This window comes from Protomyctophum bolini (assembly GCF_963924005.1).
Source record: "Protomyctophum bolini genome assembly, chromosome: 24".
Lineage (NCBI taxonomy): Eukaryota > Metazoa > Chordata > Actinopteri > Myctophiformes > Myctophidae > Protomyctophum > Protomyctophum bolini.
This window is the reverse complement of record NC_137885.1, coordinates 18,847,799-18,874,198: the sequence shown is the minus strand read 5'-3', so window position 1 is coordinate 18,874,198 and position 26,400 is coordinate 18,847,799. Positions and strand designations below refer to the sequence as shown.

General features: G+C 41.7%; 1 protein-coding gene across 2 annotated transcripts in view; it reads left to right on the top strand.

Moving 5' to 3' along the window:
- Positions 1 to 11,760, top strand: part of LOC308311649 (rho GTPase-activating protein 20-like) — a 63,197-nt gene extending 51,437 nt beyond the window's left edge. For both annotated transcript variants that reach the window (XM_080758423.1, XM_080758422.1), the window contains 6 exons: positions 1,104 to 1,216; positions 2,139 to 2,328; positions 2,924 to 3,038; positions 4,178 to 4,432; positions 4,966 to 5,651; positions 7,336 to 11,760. In XM_080758423.1, the coding sequence (XP_080614549.1) occupies positions 1,104 to 1,216; positions 2,139 to 2,328; positions 2,924 to 3,038; positions 4,178 to 4,432; positions 4,966 to 5,651; positions 7,336 to 8,379 (2,403 nt within the window). In that variant the 3' untranslated portion in view covers positions 8,380 to 11,760. The remainder of the gene's footprint in view (positions 1 to 1,103; positions 1,217 to 2,138; positions 2,329 to 2,923; positions 3,039 to 4,177; positions 4,433 to 4,965; positions 5,652 to 7,335) is intronic.
- The last annotated feature ends 14,640 nt before the right edge of the window (positions 11,761 to 26,400 follow it).

The window sequence follows — 26,400 nt, the reverse complement described above, 5'->3', positions numbered from 1 at the left end:
TTACCTAACGACACATACGTTTGTTCATAGAAGGACATGCATGGATTCACTGAACAGTGCATGGCTTAATGCAGTGGTTCTCAAACCGTTTCATGTCAAGGACCCCCAAATTTGAAAACAGGAAAAGAGGCCGCACAGCTCGTAGTCACAGGCGCCTGAAGAGGCGTCCTGTTTGCCGAAACGTCTGTTCAATAAAAGTTTCTTGCATCGTGACTATGAGCTGTGCGGCCTCTTTTCCTTGTTTTAAGTTGTATCTCCTGCAGTCAGCACCTCCCTACTACTGGTGTGCGCGCCTACCGCTTTGTTTGTTCAAGGACCCCCAAATTGACACTCATTAGCCTGCGGACCCCCATTTGAAAATATATGCCAAGGACCCCCATAAGAGAAGATTTTCAATTTAAGGACCCCCGGTTTGACCTGAATTAGGCTATGGTCCCCCATTTCTATCTCTGGGACCCCAATGTATATTGTAAAAGGGAAGTTAATTTAACTCTGAGCGTGTACAAATGGACCGTAACGGGTCCATTTGGTTCCATTGTACCCTCTCTTACCGACCCATAAGGGTACATTTGCTTCCTAGGTATCATTTAGCTGGGGTCCCCCTGGAACTCCCTCAAGCACCCTTTTCTTGGCTTTTTCTTGACAGCTTTGAACATTCAGGAAGAGAGATAGAAATTTGGAACACAAGAAGCCCTTGTTCACAATCACCTTTCAAGGCAACTGATAAGAAGATTCATTGTGTGATGTTCCACCAGAGCATGCCTTTCGTTGATAAATATAGCACATGTTGTACGGCTGTACAACATGTTAATAAGCTGAGAGAGACCCTGCGGTTATGCCGTTTGTGAATCAAGCTTGTAAATATCCGAAACCCCTTACTTTTAAATAACATAAGAAAGACCCTCTTTGCGGAACAAGCTTCTAAATATCTGAAACGTTTTTGTGGTAAAAGCCCTCAAACTTTCTTCTTCCCTGCCTTGATCTCCTTACGCCCCGTCCGTCCGTGTGTCCGTCTGTGGGCAGCTAATCTCTGCCACCCTTGGCTTGTTTACTTGTGTAACTGTGATGTGATAATAAAGATGATTCTGAGTCATACTCCACAGGACTTCCTGCGCAACATCCCAGGAAGCCTGCTGTGCTCCGACCGCTACGAGGAGTGGATGGACATATTGGACGAAAGCCAGGGAGTGGAGGAACAGGCACAGGATATACAAAGGTTGCATGCACGCATGCGCACACACACGCACGCACACACACACACACACACACACACACACACACACACCATTGTTATAAGGTTGGGTTTATAATGTATAACGACGACATATTGAGCTGTATATGTCAGAGACATTGAAGAACGCTAAAATTGTTCAGTTCTTCATTTACCATTTCGCAACAGCGGTAGATGCAGCCAGAGTTAATCCTTATAAATGGGGGTCCTCCTTAATTGGCATGGAAAGGTTTGGGAACAGTCTATATGCTATGTAACAGAAAATACAAATGGTACATTTTGATACTAAATTATACAATTTACAATTTGCAATTCAGGCATTTAAGCGGATGCTCTTTACCAGAGTGACTTAAATAAACACATCCTTCTACCCTAATAGACAGGGGGTACACAAGCACATTTTATCCGTTTATCCGTGCTCCTTCTCCTACCAAACCACACTGTTAGCACACATCTCTCCATGCAAAAACAAATCTGCACGCTCCCAGAATACAGCTGCACTACATTGCATCCACGCAACTGTCATATTTACTGTACAAATATTACTTTTGTCAAACTACTTACTGTTACTGCGCAAGATCACCAGCCTACGTCAAAATCGTCATCATTTGCCGACTTACGCCAACTCCGTTCACTTCATGGGGCCAGTCCTTCACAGTGACACACTAGAATGTAGAGAGGGCAGTGTACTGTTCACTTCATGGGGCCAGTCCTTCACAGTGACACACTAGAATGTAGAGAGGGCAGTGCACTGAGTGTAGTGCCTCAGGAAGCTATTGGATGCCAGGTAAACCAGGAACCTGAACACCAGCCTACCTATATAACCTTCTGTACATTGAAACTACAGGATACCAGGTTAAACCTGGAACCCAGAATAACGTGTTTCACCACGTCTGTATTCCTGCAGGCTGATTGTGCGACTGCCCACAGAAAACGTTGTGTTGCTCCATCACCTCCTCTGCCTGCTGCACGGCATCCAGGGCAACGCGCCGGACAACCAGATGACCAGTTTCAACCTATCGGTGTGCATCGCTCCCAGCATGCTGTGGCCTCCTGGGACTTGTAGTCCCCAACTGGAGGGAGAGATGGCCAAAAAGGTGAGCAGTGGTGGAAAAAAAGTACTCAAAGGTAAAAGTATCAATACTGCAATATAGAAATACTCCGTTACAAGTCAAAGCTGGAATAAAAAATTTACCTGAGTAAAAGTACAAAAGAATTGGCATCAAAATGTACTTAAAGTATCTAAAGTATAGTACTCATTATGCAGAATGTCCCATTTAAAATTAGCGTAATTTGTATTGTTGACCTAATTCTACCATATAGCGCAACTTTCGTTCAAGAGGGGCTGTCGCATGGAACTATGGTGTTGTGCTGTTGCTGGCGTTTGTGGATTAATTTATTCACATTTGATCCCGTTGACAGGTATACTCGTCCTGATTAATTTAATTTCGTGCAATGCTCCCAGTGCTTTTGACGAGTAGGCTCGTCTTAAGGCGTTTGATATCGCTATAAGATTGCCTTTCTATTTTCCTTTTTTTTAACCGCTCCAGTTGCTGTGCATGGTTGCTAGGGCCCCGTCCGCACCGTTTCTGTATGATCAAACACATTATCTTCTGAACTAGAAAATATTTGAACTATCCCTTTAAAGCAGGCAGCCTGACTTTAACACAGTATTTATCTCGTCTCCTCTAGGTGTGTGACTTGGTCAAGTTCATGATCGACCACTGTCAGAAGATCACAGGACAGAACCCCGCCACGTTGTTTGGAGGTCCTCCGCGGAGTCACAGCACCAAGGACATTCAACCAGGTACTGCATAGTGTATATATGCATAGCATTGTATGGTTTATAGACGGTCGCACTGAGGAAAAGACAGGAATCAGAGCTGGAGGTAGCAGAGACAAAAATGTTGAGGTTCTCTCTGGGAGTAACAAGGATGGATATGATCAGGAACGAACGAGTACATCAGACAGCACATGTCAGATGGAGATGGAGATAAAGCCAGAGAGGCCAGACTGAGATGGTTTGGACACGTACAGAGGAGGGATAGTGAGTATATCGGTTGAATGTTGATGTTGATATTGGAACTGCCAGGCAGGAGGCCTAGATCAAAGAGAAGATTTATGGATGTAGTGAAAAAGGACATGAAGTTAGTTGGTGTGAGAAAAGAGGAGGTAGGGTAAGATGGAGGCAGATGATTCGCGGTGGCGACCCCTGAAGGGTAAAGCCGAAAGGCAAAGAAGACGACTGCATAGTGCATACACAAATAAAGTGTTTAAAACTGTTTTTTTTCCACACACAAGTCATCACTGGAGACATGCATTGTAGTATTCTATTGTAACTCTTACAGCAGAGTGATAAAAGCCATAAGTAATAGGGAATCTATTGGGTTTTTATTTTCAGATGTTGATATTACAAAAATGTAATCAGTGAAAATAGCTATTTTCATCCAAATGTTAGTCAATTATTAAATGTCATATGTCCAGAATATGGACCCTAGGATTCCTAGTTATCTGTTATGTGTTAACTAATATTGACAATCACTATTTAAAGGTAATATAGGGTAACTGATTATTTTCTTCTATTTAACAAAAGGTTTTATCACTATATTATGATAGTAATCATTGCTATAGAGTGTTTGTTCAGTAACAGGGGTCTCCCTGTCTCTCCAGCTCTTTAATAAACATTTCTTTGTGTCATCACTTACAATTCCACTTGTTTAATCTGTATTCTGACTGCGTTCGCTATCCTGTTTGGCTAAAACTGGTATCCCGACCTGAAAATGCAGTTTCTATTTAATGAAAAGCTGGAGAGACATGGAGACTCCTGTTACTGAACAAACACTCTATAGCAATAACTTCCACAATATAGTGCTTTTTTAACACTTGTTTTAACCAAAGAAAAACACTTTGTCTAATTTAATTTCTACGCCATTCCTCCTCATTTAGACCCCTGGCCGTCATACCCGCTGACGGACTCGTCCTTCGACAGTCTGGAGAACGAGCTGGATGACTACAGCGGCGGCTCGCCGAGCTTCCCGACCGGACGTGGTGGCTGCCGTCAAAACAAACCGCTGCAGGGAAGCCTGGACTCCATCCTCACGCTCAGCGACAACGACCAGGACGCCGCGGACCCGGACGTGCACCGCTCGTGTGCCCACCAAGCCACCAGGGAGCGCTGTCTCCTGCAGTTGCCACCGCCAGGTAGGTATAGGCCTGATTAATCGTTAATAGGATCAAAATCGATTAATAAAAAAAATATATATACATATAATAAGAAGAAGAATATCCAAACAGGACAAGGCTATACAGGCCTACCAAAGTGTGCCTGCGTTGCATTATTGCAGTGGTTTTCAACCAGTGGTCCTTGAGGGTGTTCCATGTGGTCCTCATCTAAATGATGGAGAGTTGGTAACCAAATTCACCCTTATTAGATTTTTTACTCTCAAGAGTTAAATTATTGTTAAACATCTACATTACTTAATTTACCTTGATATGAAAATTGTTGAAAACCACTGCATTATTGGTGTTGATTGGTAATGTTATCTGTTATTAACAACCTGATTGAGGCAACATGGATGTGTAAGGATAAAGGCATACAAAAAAACAATTCCGCAATTGAACCTTTTTTTTAATGGTTCATTATTGAACGTTAAAAACAAATTGATGAATCGTTAATATTGAATTATACTAATTGATTTTTCATTTTGGACACTTTTTCACATCCCCACTGCCAGGCCGACCCAGAGGCAGGAGACCGGCACACCCAGCCTGCCCCATCATCAGCCAGGAGGGATCGCCCACCGGCAGCCAGGACCTCTCCTCCTCCCCGGAGGACCTCCGCTACAGATTCCGGAGGTGTTCAGAGCCGGCCATCGCCTACGCGACAGAATTACAGGCCTGCACTATAGGAAGTGGCCAGTGCCTCTCCAGGGAAGATGGCAATAATGATGACAATGAAGAAGAGCATCTCAAAGCCGGTAACCACTCGCAAGCCCACGCCCACTCCGAGACTCTTCCGGCCGGCGGCTCCTTCGGCCTCTCCTCTCCGCACACCTCCCCTGCACGTCCCACACGCTCTCCCCTCGACTCCCTCCCCTTGATGTGTCGCGAAGGGGCCTCGCAGGCCAAACGAGACCCCCTCCTCTTGGCGAAGACGGCAATGCTGTCCGTGTCTACCACCCCCACTACTACGGCCTCGACGGGAACCGTCTCTGACAATGTTCCAAAAGACGGTGCCGATCCTCCAGACGTGGGACCACCTGGTCCAAATGGCTCCCCCCTGCCGCCCCGAGAGCTTCCTTCCAAGGAGACGTTGAAAAGCGGCAGGGGGCTCCACCCTAATGCGTGGTTGAAGGATGTACGGAGGCCCTCGCTGAACCAGCAAGACAGCTCGGAGAAAGACGACGGAGAGAGAACGGGGGTAAGCGAGAGGCATGATTGTGCTGAACTTAAATTTCATGTATTTTCATTCATTGTCATAAATGTACTTTCCTAGTCAGGCACGTGCACGTCGTGCACACATAGACATTAAAGGGGGCTTCACCCCCTGCTCTTTTACCTGTCTGTTAAACAACCGCCCTCACCAGACCATGAATGCATAATTTACTATGGTGAAAGAAATGTAAATGCCCCTCCTTTCCTTTCCATGCCGGAGAATTGCTTTTTTCCGAACTCTCCTGAACTCGAACGCAGCATTTTGTGTTGAAAGAATTTGTTTAGAAATCCATGTCACACTCTGCATCTCCAGTAGATAAAGAGAGTGTGGGGTCACGCCCTGAAGATTGCTGATCTACAAGCTCTCAACGTGTCACGCTTATAGATATGCTATTTTTGGCTAAAAGTGTCCTTTTTAGGGAATTTCAGCTCCTGCCCCTCTAACATTCTCTGCACGTCCCTGTTCCTAGTGGATTGTTAGGCCAGTCAATCTAAGCTAAAAAGGGGCATCACTCAAACGAAATTGCAAAAGTAATCGTTCAAGGTTTTTTATGATCGCTAGGTTCATCCAAATAACATAAAATAACATAAACATAAAAAAGTATTATATAAATTGTGGACCATGATACATTCAGGGGTTGAAAGTTGGATTACCATTAAAAACCTATAAACTAATGCTTGGAATGGATTCAGAATCATGAAAACCCCCTAGTTTGACACATAATACATTTTTGATTTGTTTTTAATGGTAGCCTACTCCAACTTTCAACCCCTGAATGTACCATGATCCACAATTTATATTATACTCTATATTTAATGTTATTTGGATGAACCTAAGGATCATAAAAAACCTTGAATGATTACTTTTGCAATTTATTTTGGGTCAAATCTTAGATTGACTGGCCTATGAACGTATAAATTAGCGTTATATTGACATACATAGATTCTATTTTGGAACTTAATTACTCCCATCATAAACACCAAATAAATGTGTTTTAACCCAGACAGTGTTTACAAAGATCAGTAACATAAATGCACTTATACTACAGCCAAAGAATCACCCAACCCAATGTCAATAAGCAGGATAAGTACTCAATTCCCAGTTTAGTAGAATAAGACATTTGACCAAAAGAGTGTGTGTCCAAAACAAATCTAATAATAACTAGAACTGCACTCTGTCGAGTGCATACTTGTTTTAAATTTACTTAATCTTGGACTATAGTGATATTAATACTAAATCATGATCAGAGTAATAGGTGTTTCTAACTTCAACCGTCCCAGCAAATGACGTAATGACTAGTTGTGCCTGATAAAACCAATGGTTTTCGATGGTAGTGACGTAATGACGATATGTTTTAGTGTCGGGAGGATTAAAGGTAATCTGGCACCACTGCCGTATCAGGCACAAGTAGTCATTACGTAATTTGCTGGGACGGTTGAAGTCATTTGCTGGGACGGTGCATACGCATCAAAAGTACTGGGACGGTACATACACATCAAAAGTGCTGGGACGGTGCATACGCGTCCCGGGCGAAACTAGTACTTGCGCGCTCTGCTTGCGCAAGTAATAACTAATATGGCAGGGGGTGTTTTTAAATAGTTCTCATAAATAATCTCTCTCTCTCTCTCCACCCCCCCCCCCCAACCCCTTCACTGGAACATGCAAACAGGGAGGGCACACTGATCAGTCTGTCATTGCCAGTAAACGGGACCCGGAAAAAGGTGACCTTGTGAAGCTCAAGCCGGAGGAGGAGGGGAGGATGGTCATTCTGGAGACCCCCAGCAGCGGGCCTCAACCACTCGTAAAGCCTGAATCCTCCAGTTCTCCTTCCCCCCAGGGGGCACCCTATCCTCAGCCCTCCCATGGGAACCTCCAAACACCCTGTCCTCAGCCCTCCACTGGGAACCTCCAAGCACCCTGTCCTCAGCCCTCCACTGGGAACCTCCAAGCACCCTGTCCTCAGCCCTCCACTGGGAACCTCCAAGCACCCTGTCCTCAGCCCTCCACTGGGAACCTCCAAGCACCCTGTCCTCAGCCCTCCACTGGGAACCTCCAGGGGCCACCCTGTCCTCAGCCATCCCATTCCATTAGGAGCCTCCAGAGGGAACCCTGTCCTCAGCCCTCCCATTCCCAACTAACTGTCCGCCAGCTCAGAGACATCCACACCCAGGCCTGCCAGCAGCAGCACACCCACCACATAAACGAGCTCAAGCTTGCTGTGCCACAGACTATGGTCTTTGGGCAGACGAGTCCGGCCCTCGCGCTGTTTAGGAAAAACAAAACGCACTCCCTCAGCGGTGCAGAGGAGGATGGCCACGCCTGCCTTCTCTCCCAGCGGCGTTCCTCCGAGCCGGAGGCACTGCAGCTCGCCTTGCACCTGGAGCTCTTCAGCAGACGAGCTGTTTGCGCGCAGAGACTCCCCGCTGAACCAGAAGCCCTGAGGGTTTCTGAGGTGGACATACAGGGCGGCCAAAGAAGTGCCAAGCCCCCCCTCTGCTCGTCCACCTGCACTGCACAGGGCGCGGTAAAGCATTACGTTCTGTCCCGCCCACACGGTAGCCCTCAGAGCAGTCAGCAGATGGCGCCATCCCTGGTTGAGAGCAGGAGGGCGTGGCTAAGGAGGTGCAGTGATCCCATGGCCCCGCCCCTGGAGGAGGAGCCAGACTTCCCACAGGCTTTGGAGCAGATGTTTGATGAAGAATCATTTGTCTGAGAACTCTGAGTCACACTACTCATCAAGGTGCGCTTGTTGGTTTATGTTCTTGTATGTATGTAGGGCAATGGTGAAAAAAGTACTCAGTAAAAGTAAAAGTATGAATACCGCAATATAGAACTAAGTAAACGTCCAGAATTCAAATTAAGTACAAGCGTATTGGCATCAATACATCAGTACTTAAAGTACCAAAAGTGCAAACTAAGTACTCGGTCATTTGACAGAATGTCCCATTTCAAGTTTTCAAATGTATAACAATCGTTTGAAAATAGCAAATCCACAAGCTCACAATGCATTGTACTTCTCCTATTTTCAAATGGCCGAAATGTATACAGGGCTGAAGTATAGTAACTAACGTTTTCATATAATTGTAGTGAAGTGAAAGTGCAATATTTGCATCTCAGATGTAGTAGAGTAGTAAAAGTATTGGAAATACGCAAGAAAAGTAGCCTACAAATACCTCAAAATTGTAAGTACAGTACTTAAGTAAATCTACTTAGTTACTTTCCACCACCGTATGTAGAGTATAGACTTGAGTGTGTTATTACAAATAATGAAAGGAAACCCCTTCACTAAGCATCTGCCTGAGTTTGGAGAGATAAATCAAAGCACCTTTTGACATTTTAAACCCATATTGAAATCATTTTGCCTGCAAACATGACTAACTGAAAGTTTACTGTAGGCCTACTCGAACAACATAGATGCTGGTATAATGTTAAATTAATAATTGTACATGACCAAGCAAAATCACATATAAACTTAATTTGCCAAAATTATTTGCCAAAATTATTTGCCAAAATTATTTGCCAAAAATTATTTTGCCAAAAATTATTTTGGCAAAAATTATTTTGGCAAATTATTTTGGCAATCTCATACATCAAAACGTACATACATGGGAAATTTGGTTAAATAAATAAATGATGCCGTAAAAAAAAAGCATATGGCGTGAAAAACAAAAAAACGCAAGTGAAGGTCTAGATATAGATATATATAATATATTTTTCACGCCATATGCTTTTTTTTTTACGGCATCATTTATTTATTTAACCAAATTTCCCATGTATGTACGTTTTGATGTATGAGATTGAGATGAGCTGAGCAAATATTATTGTTCAAATCTCAGGAGATGGTGGTAAAAGCTAACAAGAATACTTTACATGAAGTAGAAGGCAAAATGAATAAAGTCAGGCAGGCAATGATCAAAACATCTCAGAGGAAGAGAGATGCTCTAGTCAAATTGCATTTACATTTAAAAGGGATTATAGGTCCACTGGTCCAGAGAGCAGATGAAAAAACTGAATTTATATCAGAATATGTAGGCTACCACCAATAGTAATGTCATGATCACAGAAGAAATGCCACAAGATGCCTCTTAAGTGTTCACACACCTGAACCTTGGTATGAATTAGGGTTAGGGGTTATTTACATATTATCTATATCTGGATGGTTGGTCATTGTATTAAAGTGGCTATGAGCAATAATATGTCGGCAATGACTAAAACAGTCCCAAATAATGTAGTCTCTGTGACCCTTCGGGGCCACAATGCACAATCTGCATTCAAAGATGTTCCTATAGAAGCTTTGGCATTGGTCAAAATCTGAATAAAAAAGAAAACAGGCCATTAAATTAAATTTTACATATTTTTGCTTATAGCAGCTTTAAGGAGACAGCGTTAAGAGTAGTATTCATCTATATTATCTCTATCTATGGTTAGTTACTTTGGGATTTATCTCTTAAACATTAGCCCAATTAAGCAAGAAGTCCATTCATTCTATGTAGGTAGTTTGATTATTACTGGGTGGTGATCATTAAATATCTCGTTATAAATGACAGCACAGCTGATTTACAAAAATATATAGACATGCATATGAAGAAAACGCATTTAATAACCAGAACCTAAAAAAAGAAATAAGGGAAAAAAAAAGAAAAAAGTAATCTAATAAATAAGTGCAGCTGTGTCACACAAGTCGGTTCTACAGCAGTGGTTTTCAACCAGTGGTCCTTGAGGGGGTTCCAGGCATAGGTGGTCCCCAGCAAAATGGAGTTCGTAACCAAGATCTTTAACTCTTGAGAGTGTAATATGAAACTAAATCGACCCGTAAAGACCAAACCACACCAAAGGGTTGGGTTGGGACATAACAGTTTTTAAGGTAAACCACACCCATGCAACTCATTGAGTAAAGTTGCAATGAGTTTCTTTGGTGTGGACGTGTGGTCTACCTTAAAAACAGTTTTGTCCCAAGCCGACTCTTTGGTGTGGTTTGGGGACTACACAATTTGAATGTAGAAGAATTGCTAATTTCCAGTTATCTCTCCTATGGTACCAACATCAATACAGCATTAGTGGATAAAATCTTACGATTTTAAAATATTCTCAGAGGCTAAATCTCATCAAATGGTGGTCTGTGGCTCAAATGCTGAATATATAATTGACCTTGATATGAAAAAGGTTGAAACCCACTGTTCTACAGTAGTTGTAGCCAAATATGACTACTGTATATACTGCACAAACATTAAATATCACAAGGTTTATTGCAGGCTTATTGAGTATATGTATGTCTGTCCTACAGTAAGTATCTGAGATTAAGCTTTGACATGAATTGTTGACTGATAGAAACATTTTGTTGTGATTTAATAATTAGTAGCTAGATTATCTATGATAATTCAGTAAACCCTATGGAATAAGATTCTCCTTTGATGGTTTAAAATATGTAATAATGTACTGTGTATTGTTTTACTGCCAGTAGCAGGGAAGCCACTTGTCCATTTCATTTTTTATAAATTACGAATAGCACTTAAATGTTATGTGCTAGCCAAGTCAATTTATCTTCATTTAAATTAAACAAATATAATAGGGATATTTCAGTTTCAAAATAACTTTGGGTCAATTTATTGCCTACTCAGGCTTATGTGAACACCCCCTTGTAACTTCATATATATATTGTTTTTAATTTGTATCTTTTGTTGAGTTTTTGAGGTTTCATGTTTTGTTTTTTCCTTAAACAAATATTAAATGCCATTAACAATGAACAGAGATTAATGTTTGTTTTGTCCTCGATGTTGTAAGAAGAGCGCCCCTCACGTCACACAGGTGTGATTTTTACTTGTAAAACAGCACCACCCACTGGCGGACATAGTCTCAGCCAGCACACTCCCCGTCTGACATCACTAACATGTCATAATTACATTTTCTTTACATTGTACTCATTATCAGTGTTCGGCAGGAGGAATACAGTTTCTGTTATGGGTCTCAAGAAAATAAAATAAAAAATAACAAGCAGCGGAATGCCAGAAACAAAAAGTAGGTCAATCTACAATTAGCAAATAAAAATAGCAATACAAAACTAAAACATTAAAAATGGTAAGGGAATTTGTATTGGATAATACATTTTAAATTGATATTATTAGATATTCAACTTTATTGACATTTATAATTAAATTGGTGTCTTTACACTGTAGAATCCATTGTTGTTTGTTTCTGTTGCTTAACTCTGTTGCTTTAACTACATATAAGTGTCTATTTGTTTGTCTCTAAATGTTTTGATGAATTGAACAATGCCCTTTTGTAAACAAGTGTAAGGCTTAATTGGGTCGTCCACTCACAGTTAACAGTCTTTGTATTGAGTTTGTGCTTGAAATGTAGGCCTACTGTAATTCTGCAAACTGTTAATAAATATTTCAATCAATCAAAATTGACATTTCAACTATTGATCAGACGCTGTGCATTGACGACATCTAGTGGTCATTCATTTTAATTGCATGCATGCAGAGAAATCACAACATTGTGAGACGCACTGGGTCGTTGCCATGTTTTGCCACGGAAACCAGCGACCTGCCTTGTGTAAGTAAGTAAGTAAATTTTATTTATAAAGCACCTTTCTTAACAATGTTACAAAGTGCTGTACAGTGACACAATAAAATCATAATTAAAACAGGACAGTACAACAAGCAAATAAGAACAACATAATCAAGTCAAATAAAATCAGAAAAATGTTCCCGAAATAAAAACGTTTTCAGTGGACAAAGCCAGGCTTGATACGAGCAGACGTGGCAACGCGATCGAAACACAGGGGCAATCGCCCGTTGGCCGAGAGGTCGGAACTCACGGGCCAATGGGAGCCTGTGTCGTGTAATTTCTCCCTTTACACTGACTATAATTCTATCTATTTGAGACAGAAACGGCTAAGCAATACGGCAGGCTGTAGGCTGTAGTCAAAAGCACCGGACGAATGAAGGCAGGCAGAGGAGTAAGGTAGTATAGTAGTAGTAGTAGTAGTAGAAATTGCGGAATTGCGGAAATTCCTGAAATGATAATTGCGAAATTGCGGAAATTTCGGAAATGGAAATTGCCGAAATGGTAATTGCGGAACAGGCGTATGCACACCTGGACCTGTAAATGAACAACACAAAAACTAAGGCACTGGTGTCAGACTTCTGGTTTACCGGAACGGGGTTCAACTCCCTGCAGTGCCCTGCTTAATGTGTAGTAGTAAAGTAGTAGTAGTAGTAGTAGTAGTAGTTATCACTACTTTTAAAGTCTTCCTTTTGGTATCATTTTTTTTAAATGATACCAATGACACACTGGATATTTATGACAATAAAATGTGATTCAGGACTTGACAGTCTTTGCATTGTGTTTCTTGCCTAAGTCTGTGGTTCTCATAGTGGGTTATTATAACATATTGTTGATGTGAAAGGCCTGACTGCACAAGAGGAATAATGGAGATGCTTCACAAATCTGACGATTGGGAGAAAGTGGACCTCTTGGCAAAGGGAAGTTTAGGCAGAGAAGTAGATGTTCACCTGCCCTGGGGAGGGGTGGAATTTAGGGGATTAAGTAAAGAAGGTTTGGTAAGGGAATTTCCGCAATTTCCATTTACGCAATTCCGCAATTTCCGCAATTACCATTTCCGCATTTCCGCAATTACAATTTCCGCAATTTCCGCAATTACACATACACATACAAACTTGGAAAAACATCCTTGATGTAAGAGTGAGCTAAATATTGTATAAATGTCCGTACTAGTAGGCCTACTTGTGTGCAACAAGCAAGTAGGCACTCGATAGGGTGCAGTTCTAGTTTATTTTGCCATAACACCCACATTTTACTGTGTGGAAACACCGGGGGGGAAATACCCCCCCCGGCCCCACTGTACTGCATCCCAGTAGACCCAGGGTAACAGAGTACATCGATGAGTATTGGCTTCAGTGCTTGGTTACAGCTTGGTCCCCCAGGCTGGCCTTGAACCTGCTTTGGCCATGTACCTCGGTACACAGTCGCATTGGTAGCCACGCTAGAACTCGATCACCTAGAGCACCTCCACCAATTACACTTGTTTCTTTAGGGCTTTTATGTCGAAAGTGTGCATTGTTTTTTAACCTAAAGAACCTCTATATTCTGAAAGGTGGGTTAAGTAATACGTTCAGGAAAATTAATTAGTGAGGACCAATTATATTTTATTTATTTTTTGCAATTGCTTACTGTATAGCCTACTTCTATGTCATGTGCTCGGTGTAAAAAACAATAAAAAAAACATTCGGGGTTCGGGGGGTCGGTGGCCCAGGGGCCCTTTATCTCTAGATCCGCCTATGCTCATTGTGCCGAATGTCCCATTTCAAGTTTTCAAATGTATAAAAACCTTTTCGAAAATAGCAGCTACAAGCTCAAACAATGCGCCGCATTGCGAGCTTGTAGATCGGCTATTTTCAAATATGGTCAAAATGTATGTGGGAATCCAGGTGAATGGGTGCACCTACTGCACCTGACCTAGTCACATGACCAGCAGGAAGCACAAAAGTCTTGTTCCTCCTAGTTGAGAGCCATTTTGCCTCTGCTGCAGGAAATGCAGGGTGAAGGAGAAAGCACATGGTAGGCCTTGTTTGTTGCAGCCAATGTTGCTAATGGCTTTTGTTTGGTTGAGCACATGCCACTGTTGGCCATATTGTTCATTTGTGCACTTTAGTCTGTTTCCATGTTGTCTTGTTTGACCTTAATAATCAAATGTTCCCTAGGAGAGCTTTATTATCTTGCCTCACTGATTATTGCCCTAATATTTATTTATAAAATATATATTTACAATATATTTACTTTACTATGTGAATTTTGTTTGGCATATTTATATTATTTTGATTTGTTTATTTGCTGTGTGCTGGCTGGGGGCAAACTATCTCAAAATCTAAAGCTTTTAGAAGCCGTTGTCCCATGGCCTAATGTGCAATGATTGGGCTGAGGACATGGGTCCATACTGGGCCATTATTAATATTGATTGATGTGGTTTAGATGTTGCTGCTATATGTACTTTATTTGCTTTTGGTATGGTGTATTTATCTTATTTTGATGTTTAATCTGCTGTGTACGGTTAGTTTAGAGGCCACAGTAGGCGCGTGGGCACACAATGGAAACACCTGTGGACAAGCAATGCCTCATCTGTGAGACTAGCCCCGCAAGCAGAACCCGAATGTAGTAAAGTTTCTGACACTTTTATGACTTTACTGCATTGGGTCCTGCTTCACGTGGGGCTGTCGCCAGTTACGCACAAACAAATACAATGTAAACACGCCATGAGACGGACTTCTGCGCGCTTTTACCATGGTTATTCATGTATTGACTTACGAATGTGCGAACTATAAGTACCTTACATACCATACCGACACATCTCCTGTGTCGCGGAAGCCGTTAAGTATTTTTAATCCATGATTGATTAAAAATGTCGCTTCTTCCTACCTTGTTTATTGACACCTCATTGTACCGCCTATCTGGCTAGCTAGTGGTGCTATAGCTATGACGGAGCAGATCAAAGGCAGGGACATAGCCCGCAAAGCCAACCGCACATCGGGAGGCGGTACAATAAACGGTAAATAAACAAGAAGAAATCAAAGCGACATTTTTAATCAAACATGGATTAAAAATTACTTAACGGCTTCCGCGACACAGGAGATTTTATCAGAGGTATGTAAGGTACTTATAGTTCGCACATCCGTAATCAAACACAATACAAAGCGCGGTAATAGCGAGCAGATCGAAGAAAGGTTGAGTTTTTTATATCCGCGTTCCAACAATCGCATTGGAAAATCTTAGCATGACCAGGGACCCTACGGGTCAGCCCGGTTCGGTTCGGATTGGGCTGACCCAGGGGGTTCCGAGAGGGGCTACTGTGAGACCTGACACTTGCATTTATTGTTTTCATGATACATTTTATTTATTGGCTCAATGTCTCCATTTGATGTTTAGCTGTAACCCTAATCCTTCTGTTGGGAATGATAGTCCCTTGTATAGATAGCAGGTAAAAGCGGTAGTGACTGAGTCAATTCACATTTCCGTCTTCTGCGGATCAGCTTCCACCACCTCCTCTACCATTTCCTTCTACCACCACCTCCTAATACCACCTCCTTACACCACCTCCTTCTAACATCACCTCCTAACACCACCTCCTTCCATGATGTGGTGGAAGCTGATCTGCAGAAGACATGTGAAATTTAGAAAATATAGGGATGTGCCGATGAGACATTTTGGCCGATATCGAGATCCGATATAATTAATTGCTCTTATGGCCGATAACCGATATTACCGATGTCATATGATCTCATTCTGTATTGAAAAATTATAATAATTTTGTCCATTCTGAAAAATACATGTAACGGGGTAACTGCACTGCAGGCTTAGGCAAGTCAGATTTAACTTAAATACTTTTATATTTAATATTGTAGCATTTTTTTTGTCATGGTATATAAATTATGTCAGATAATATTTGTATTCACAATTATATCATTATATTGTAATGTATTTGCCTGTAAAATTGCTTGCTCTGGCTAGTATCTGTCGGTCCTTTTAGCTACATGTAAAGTGTCTTGGGGACTGATCGGTATGATGCTGGTTGTGTTTCCCATCAGTGTGGCTGTTATTAACACTGTACAGACTCGCGGTCCAGTAAGGCCTGCCACTAACTCATCGTCCGGGGAGACACTCCCCGGAGTTTATGTCTCCCCCTCTGCAGGTCCATGGACTTCTATTATGGACCCCCAGCTGCCTCAAGAGTGTGACTGTGGACCAGGCCTCTTCATGGAGCCAGCAACAGAGTGCCTGCCTGCCTGGAAATAGTCAAGTATCATATGTAAGCTAAGAACCTAATTGTTGAAATGTCTATGTAATGAAACTTGACATACAGTAGCAGTATCTATGCATAGAGTCACACAGATGATACCTGAGGAAAGGGGCTGGTCATTTGTGTGCAGGCCAAGATAAGCACACTGGAAATACCTGTGGACAAGTTATGCCTCATCTGACACAGACTGACACTTAAGTTTATTGTTTTCATGATAAAGCTTTTCTTTGGAGCAGTATCTCTCCATTTGATGATGTTAGCTGTAACCCGGAATGATAGTCCCTTGTATAGATAGAACGTGCAGGTAAAAGCGGTAGTGAGTGAATTCACATTTCCGTGTCTTCTGCAGATCAGCTGCCACCACCTCCTCTACAATTTCCTTCTAACACCACCTCCTAATACCACCTCCTAACACCACCTCCTTACACCACCTCCTTCTAACACTACCTCCTAACACCACCTCCTTCCATAATGTGGTGGAAGCTGATCTGCAGAAGACATGTGAAATTTAGAAAATATATGTAAAAGTAATTAGGGATGTGCCGATGAGACATTTTGGCCGATATCGATATCCGATATAAATAATTGCTGTTATGGCCGATAACCGATATTACCGATGTTGATATGTCATTCTGTATTGATTTTTTTAATGATTTTGTCCATTCTGAAAAATACATGTAACAGGGTAACTGCACTACAGGCTTAGGCAAGTCAGATTTAACTTAAATACCTTTATATTTAATATTGTGAGCTTGTAGATCTGTTCAAGCTTTTATTTTGGGCTTGTTTATCTGTGAAGACAGACCGATTAATCGGACCGATGAATTATTCGGTCTAATTGATTCATCGAACCGATGCCGATTGATCTAAAAACAACTCAAATTGGCCGATACCGATGTGTTTGCCGATTAATCTCCCATCACTAAAAACATGGAGAAAAACAGACACCTTCAATGTTAACCATATAAGTGTCAAATAAACTTTATCATGAAAACCTTTTGTTATGGTATATCAATGTCAGATGATATTATTGTGAATATAATAATGATATAATATTATATTGTAATGTATTTTCCTGTAAAATTGCTTGCTCTGGCTAGTATCTCTGTCGGTCCTTTGCTCTACATGTAAAGTGTCGGTATGATGCAGAATAGGGAGGTTATTCAAGTTTTTTTTAGCCTGGGGGCGGCATTTTATATTCCCTGCCCCCTCCTCCCTTTCCTCCCCCCCCCTGTGTTTCCCATCAGTGTGGCTGTTATTAACACTGTACAGACTCACGGTCCAGTAAGGCGTGCCACTAACTCATCGTCCGGGGAGACACTCATCGTCCGGGGAGACACTCCCCGGAGTTTTTCGTCTCCCACTCTGCAGGTCGATGGACTTCTACTATGGACCCCCAGCTGCCTCAAGAGTGTGACCGTGGACCAGGCCTCTTCATGGAGCCAGCAACAGAGTGTCTGCCTGCCTGGGAATAGTCATCAAGTATCATATGTAAGTGAAGAACCTAACCGTTAAAATTTCTATATAATAAACTATGCATCGATACTATACAGTAGGAAAGGAGCTGGTCATTTGTGTGCAGGCCAAGACAAGCACACTGGAAAGACCTGTGGACAAGGGTGGACAAGTGTCTCTCCATTTGATGTTTAGCTGTAACGGCTAATCCTTGTGTTGGGAATGATATTTGAGTGTTGTATAGATAGCACGTGCAGGTAAAAGCGGTAGTGAGTGAATTCACATTTTCTTGTCTTCTGAAGATCAGCTTCCACCACCTCCTCTACTATTTCCTTCTAATACCAACTCCTAACACCACCTCCTTCTAACACCACCTAACACCACCTCCTTGAATTATGTGGTGGAAGCTGATCTGCAGAAGTCATGTGAAATTTAGAAAATATGTAGTAAAGCAGACACGTTCATCGTTAACCCATTCCCTGTACCATTTATTTTCATTTTTATTGTTTCAAATAAACTTTACCATGACAACCTCTTGTTATGGTATATCAATGTGGTCAGATAATATATAATTGTATTCACAATTATATCATTATATTGTAATGTATTTGCCTGTAAAATTGCTTGCTCTGGGTAGTATCTCTGTCGGACCTTTGCTCTATATACAGTACATGTAAAAAAAAGTATTTTTCCCCCTAACTTTTCTCCTCTCCTAACCCCTTGGTTGTGTGGGATCATTTCCAATCAGTTAACACTTGTTTGTTTAACACTTATTGTATGTGTTTTTGTATGGATAGTTTTATCATCGTTTTTAAGAGCCTACTCAGGGACTACAGATGTAAACTAGCTTTTGGCTAACTCTGGCCCATTTACATGGATGTGAAAACTGACATGTTGATTAATGAGCATTTTCCCTGTCAAATAAATAAATAAACATTGTACAGACTGACTCACTGTCCAGTAAGGCCTGCCACTAACTCATCATCCGGGGAGCCACTCCCTGGTGTTTATTTTTGTCTCACACTGCAGTTCCATGGACTTGTAATATGGACCCCCAGCTGCCTATCAAGAGTGTGACTGTGGACCAGGCTTCTTCACAGAGCCTTCACTCAGCCTATGAAGAGTGTGACTGTGGACCCGGCCTCCTCACAGAGCACGACCATGGACTGCTACCATATCATAGTACATCACAACGCTGCATTTTATCTTAAAAGTAATACTTCATATGATCTGACATCATTGTGGCAACAATGATGTCAGAAATCATGTCAAAAAGGGCGAAATAAAAGGACAGTCGCTTGTAGCAGGCATTATGTATGTGGGAACAAGTGGGTGAATGTTATTGCTTGTAGTGGCTTAGGTATGCGACTCTTCCCTTTGCATCAGGTATCATCTGCTTGACTCTTCCCGAACACACCCACAAGCTCTCTGGCACTGAATCGTCTATAATCATAACGTCTGCCATTGCCAGGTTCTTCTTAATCCGAGTGCATTTTTGTGGCTCTTGAAGCAGAGGCAGGTACTCGCCCATCTCTTCCAAAACAAGTCAACAAGCTCAAGTGGCATGACTGAGGTGCTGATAATTATATTTCCATTGCTGACCCACGAGAAAGAAGCTTGGGGGCTCTTTTTGGTCAAACAGTAGTGTGTTAGAGGCCCATTAGCTCTGTGTATCTTCATTTGATGTTTGACTGTAACCCCAAACCTTGTGTTGGGAATTGAAGTCCCCTGTATATATGGCAGGTGCAAGTAGATCAGCAGATCAGCTTCCACCAACTTCTAACACCACCTCCTTCTAACACATCCTAACACCACCTAACACCACCTCCTTCCATATTGGTGGAAGCTGATCTGCAGAAGATATATGATGTGAATTCACTCACTCCCACTGGTAGCAACCCAGACCTGGCCTTTGCCGTGTGTCAGCAATGGAAATGCATCAGTACCTCAGTCATGCCACTTGAACTGTTCACAAAAGACTTGTAAAGACTTTGCTGAAGGGAGAAAAAGTGCAGTATCTCGTGGACTTGTTTTGGAAGAGATGGGTGAGTACCTCTCTCTGCTTCAACTGCCACAAAAGTGGACTCAGATAAAGAAGGGCTTCTTTATCTGAGTCCACTTTTGTGTTGTCCCCATCCTGGGCCTATCACTTACGATATTTATGTTGCCAGATTAACCCCCTGGTCTCTGTCCCTACTATATTAAGTTGTAACACTGTGGAATAATGTGATTCAGTCATGGAATAACACTATGTCAAGTCTGGATCTGTAACATCATTTCACTGAGAATCAATTTATATAAATTCCCCTAAACTTTATAATTCGGTGTGGTCTGAATTCCTTCGTCTTCCAATTACTTTTTAAAGGTTTTTTAACAAGGTGTTTTATCCATTGCCTGGATTGTGTTCAAAGGGTTTTTCTAGGAATGGTTAAGGTGACTAAAGGATTTTATTCAAAGGGTATTTCACTCATTTGCAAAAGGTAATGTATACCGATTAATTTGGTTCCATTCAAAGTTCTCTCAAAGGTTTATCCATTGTGCTATCTTAAATTGACAGCGCACTATATTTGACAACTAGGCCTAAGGTTTTTCCACCATTTCCACCATTTCCGCAATTACCATTTCCACAATTTCCGCAATTTCCGCAATTTCCGGATAACTTTTTTTTTCAAAATTTCAAAAATTGCGGAAATTGCGGAATTTTGAATTTTGAAAAAAAAAAGTTATCCGGAAATTGCGGAAATTGCGGAAAATGAAAAAAACATGGGCTATAAGCCATCCTTTTTTTTCTAACACTCCGCAATTTGCTAATGTTTCCCATCCTTTCCGGTAAATACAACACATTGAGCAGGGCACTGCAGGGAGTTGAACCCCGTTCCGGTAAACCAGAAGTCCGACACCAGTGCCTTAGTTTTTGTGTTGTTCATTTACAGGTCCAGGTGTGCATATACATGTGCGCCTGTGCGTGTGTAGGTGCACGCTTCAATATAACCCATCGTTTTTTTAATTTTTTCAATATTGTCCAATTCTCCATGAGTAGCTGTCTGTCTGTCTGCCTGTCTATGAGTAGCTGTCTGCCTGCCTGCCAGCCAGCAAGTTGGTTAACAGAAAATAAATTGTTATGGCTGAGTAAAATAAAATACAATATCCATTTCCACCATTTCCACCATTTCCGCAATTACCATTTCCACAATTTCCGCAATTTCCGCAATTTCCGGATAACTTTTTTTTTCAAAATTTCAAAAATTGCGGAAATTGCGGAATTTTGAATTTTGAAAAAAAAAGTTATCCGGAAATTGCGGAAATTGCGGAAAATGAAAAAAACATGGGCTATAAGCCATCCTTTTTTTTCTAACACTCCGCAATTTGCTAATGTTTCCCATCCTTTCCGGTAAATACAACACATTGAGCAGGGCACTGCAGGGAGTTGAACCCCGTTCCGGTAAACCAGAAGTCCGACACCAGTGCCTTAGTTTTTGTGTTGTTCATTTACAGGTCCAGGTGTGCATATACATGTGCGCCTGTGCGTGTGTAGGTGCACGCTTCAATATAACCCATCGTTTTTTTCATTTTTTCAATATTGTCCAATTCTCCATGAGTAGCTGTCTGTCTGTCTGCCTGTCTATGAGTAGCTGTCTGCCTGCCTGCCAGCCAGCAAGTTGGTTAACAGAAAATAAATTGTTATGGCTGAGTAAAATAAAATACAATATCCATTTCCACCATTTCCACCATTTCCGCAATTACCATTTCCACAATTTCCGCAATTTCCGCAATTTCCGGATAACTTTTTTTTTCAAAATTTCAAAAATTGCGGAAATTGCGGAATTTTGAATTTTGAAAAAAAAAGTTATCCGGAAATTGCGGAAATTGCGGAAAATGAAAAAAACATGGGCTATAAGCCATCCTTTTTTTTCTAACACTCCGCAATTTGCTAATGTTTCCCATCCTTTCCGGTAAATACAACACATTGAGCAGGGCACTGCAGGGAGTTGAACCCCGTTCCGGTAAACCAGAAGTCCGACACCAGTGCCTTAGTTTTTGTGTTGTTCATTTACAGGTCCAGGTGTGCATATACATGTGCGCCTGTGCGTGTGTAGGTGCACGCTTCAATATAACCCATCGTTTTTTTAATTTTTTCAATATTGTCCAATTCTCCATGAGTAGCTGTCTGTCTGTCTGCCTGTCTATGAGTAGCTGTCTGCCTGCCTGCCAGCCAGCAAGTTGGTTAACAGAAAATAAATTGTTATGGCTGAGTAAAATAAAATACAATATCCATTTCCACCATTTCCACCATTTCCGCAATTACCATTTCCACAATTTCCGCAATTTCCGGATAACTTTTTTTTTCAAAATTTCAAAAATTGCGGAAATTGCGGAATTTTGAATTTTGAAAAAAAAAGTTATCCGGAAATTGCGGAAAATGAAAAAAACATGGGCTATAAGCCATCCTTTTTTTTCTAACACTCCGCAATTTGCTAATGTTTCCCATCCTTTCCGGTAAATACAACACATTGAGCAGGGCACTGCAGGGAGTTGAACCCCGTTCCGGTAAACCAGAAGTCCGACACCAGTGCCTTAGTTTTTGTGTTGTTCATTTACAGGTCCAGGTGTGCATATACATGTGCGCCTGTGCGTGTGTAGGTGCACGCTTCAATATAACCCATCGTTTTTTTAATTTTTTCAATATTGTCCAATTCTCCATGAGTAGCTGTCTGTCTGTCTGCCTGTCTATGAGTAGCTGTCTGCCTGCCTGCCAGCCAGCAAGTTGGTTAACAGAAAATAAATTGTTATGGCTGAGTAAAATAAAATACAATATCCATTTCCACCATTTCCACCATTTCCGCAATTACCATTTCCACAATTTCCGCAATTTCCGCAATTTCCGGATAACTTTTTTTTTCAAAATTTCAAAAATTGCGGAAATTGCGGAATTTTGAATTTTGAAAAAAAAAGTTATCCGGAAATTGCGGAAATTGCGGAAAATGAAAAAAACATGGGCTATAAGCCATCCTTTTTTTTCTAACACTCCGCAATTTGCTAATGTTTCCCATCCTTTCCGGTAAATACAACACATTGAGCAGGGCACTGCAGGGAGTTGAACCCCGTTCCGGTAAACCAGAAGTCCGACACCAGTGCCTTAGTTTTTGTGTTGTTCATTTACAGGTCCAGGTGTGCATATACATGTGCGCCTGTGCGTGTGTAGGTGCACGCTTCAATATAACCCATCGTTTTTTTCATTTTTTCAATATTGTCCAATTCTCCATGAGTAGCTGTCTGTCTGTCTGCCTGTCTATGAGTAGCTGTCTGCCTGCCTGCCAGCCAGCAAGTTGGTTAACAGAAAATAAATTGTTATGGCTGAGTAAAATAAAATACAATATCCATTTCCACCATTTCCACCATTTCCGCAATTACCATTTCCACAATTTCCGCAATTTCCGCAATTTCCGGATAACTTTTTTTTTCAAAATTTCAAAAATTGCGGAAATTGCGGAATTTTGAATTTTGAAAAAAAAAGTTATCCGGAAATTGCGGAAATTGCGGAAAATGAAAAAAACATGGGCTATAAGCCATCCTTTTTTTTCTAACACTCCGCAATTTGCTAATGTTTCCCATCCTTTCCGGTAAATACAACACATTGAGCAGGGCACTGCAGGGAGTTGAACCCCGTTCCGGTAAACCAGAAGTCCGACACCAGTGCCTTAGTTTTTGTGTTGTTCATTTACAGGTCCAGGTGTGCATATACATGTGCGCCTGTGCGTGTGTAGGTGCACGCTTCAATATAACCCATCGTTTTTTTCATTTTTTCAATATTGTCCAATTCTCCATGAGTAGCTGTCTGTCTGTCTGCCTGTCTATGAGTAGCTGTCTGCCTGCCTGCCAGCCAGCAAGTTGGTTAACAGAAAATAAATTGTTATGGCTGAGTAAAATAAAATACAATATCCATTTCCACCATTTCCACCATTTCCGCAATTACCATTTCCACAATTTCCGCAATTTCCGCAATTTCCGGATAACTTTTTTTTTCAAAATTTCAAAAATTGCGGAAATTGCGGAATTTTGAATTTTGAAAAAAAAAGTTATCCGGAAATTGCGGAAATTGCGGAAAATGAAAAAAACATGGGCTATAAGCCATCCTTTTTTTTCTAACACTCCGCAATTTGCTAATGTTTCCCATCCTTTCCGGTAAATACAACACATTGAGCAGGGCACTGCAGGGAGTTGAACCCCGTTCCGGTAAACCAGAAGTCCGACACCAGTGCCTTAGTTTTTGTGTTGTTCATTTACAGGTCCAGGTGTGCATATACATGTGCGCCTGTGCGTGTGTAGGTGCACGCTTCAATATAACCCATCGTTTTTTTCATTTTTTCAATATTGTCCAATTCTCCATGAGTAGCTGTCTGTCTGTCTGCCTGTCTATGAGTAGCTGTCTGCCTGCCTGCCAGCCAGCAAGTTGGTTAACAGAAAATAAATTGTTATGGCTGAGTAAAATAAAATACAATATCCATTTCCACCATTTCCACCATTTCCGCAATTACCATTTCCACAATTTCCGCAATTTCCGCAATTTCCGGATAACTTTTTTTTTCAAAATTTCAAAAATTGCGGAAATTGCGGAATTTTGAATTTTGAAAAAAAAAGTTATCCGGAAATTGCGGAAATTGCGGAAAATGAAAAAAACATGGGCTATAAGCCATCCTTTTTTTTCTAACACTCCGCAATTTGCTAATGTTTCCCATCCTTTCCGGTAAATACAACACATTGAGCAGGGCACTGCAGGGAGTTGAACCCCGTTCCGGTAAACCAGAAGTCCGACACCAGTGCCTTAGTTTTTGTGTTGTTCATTTACAGGTCCAGGTGTGCATATACATGTGCGCCTGTGCGTGTGTAGGTGCACGCTTCAATATAACCCATCGTTTTTTTCATTTTTTCAATATTGTCCAATTCTCCATGAGTAGCTGTCTGTCTGTCTGCCTGTCTATGAGTAGCTGTCTGCCTGCCTGCCAGCCAGCAAGTTGGTTAACAGAAAATAAATTGTTATGGCTGAGTAAAATAAAATACAATATCCATTTCCACCATTTCCACCATTTCCGCAATTACCATTTCCACAATTTCCGCAATTTCCGCAATTTCCGGATAACTTTTTTTTTCAAAATTTCAAAAATTGCGGAAATTGCGGAATTTTGAATTTTGAAAAAAAAAGTTATCCGGAAATTGCGGAAATTGCGGAAAATGAAAAAAACATGGGCTATAAGCCATCCTTTTTTTTCTAACACTCCGCAATTTGCTAATGTTTCCCATCCTTTCCGGTAAATACAACACATTGAGCAGGGCACTGCAGGGAGTTGAACCCCGTTCCGGTAAACCAGAAGTCCGACACCAGTGCCTTAGTTTTTGTGTTGTTCATTTACAGGTCCAGGTGTGCATACGCCTGTGCGTGTGTAGGCTCTCTCTCTCTCTCGAGGCCTTTCTGTCTGCCTGGCCCGGTCTGCCCCGCCCTGCCTTGCAGCAATAGAACCAGCCTTGCTGGCAAGCCAGCACAGCTGGCAAGCACACAGTTAGTCTAAACCAGTTTCAGACCGGCAGGCGCCTAGGCAGGCAGACAGACCAGGTGTCATGAACTGGCTCACATCATGACAAAAAGGGAGACGACACACAGGATTAAACTTAACATTATTTTATTTATAACTAAAATAAGGGTTGAACGGTGCAAAATGTATGAGGTGTGAGTGGTCAGTGACATCAGTAGTGTAAAGTGTGTATGGCTGTGTGAATATGGACTGTATGTGCAAGTGCAGAAAGCAACTGAACTGAAACTACTTCAAACCAACATAACTAAACAAGCAGTGTGACCTGTGCAGGGGAGAGAGAGAGAGAATGGCCTCAGCCAGCCTGCTGTTATACCCAAGGGGATAATTGGGACCAGGTGTGTCAATCCCCAAGACACACCTCAGCAGGCTGGCACTCTCCTCCTACACAGGGACAGAGAAGAACAATTAGTAACCAACCAAACCAACCCCACAGGATGGGTCATCACATCCCCCCCCCCCCATAAGAGAGGAGACCAAACAGGTACTCCGTAATATTAACTTAGCGTTAGTTACATATGACCAATACCTGAACCATCCCACCAAACACCACCTCACCCCCCCTGCAACCTTGGTACCTGTAGTATAGGAGCACATTTAAGGGGAGAGTGAGAGACAGCAAGGTGAGACTGATGCAGGCACAAACATAGGGTACTTCAGACAGACTAGAATCCATGTAATAGGGCCTCAGCCACTACATTTCTAGGGCCTTTTTCTTGTTGCCCAACTCTCAGAGATGGTTTACCAATTTGTACTGAACGAGCGTTGCATGTTTTAATGAAAACAAACCAAACATCCCTTTTCAACCGGGGCCAAAAGTAATTTTGCCGGATGTGCTTGTACACGTTCCTACATCCCATATGCCCAGCTACCTCAT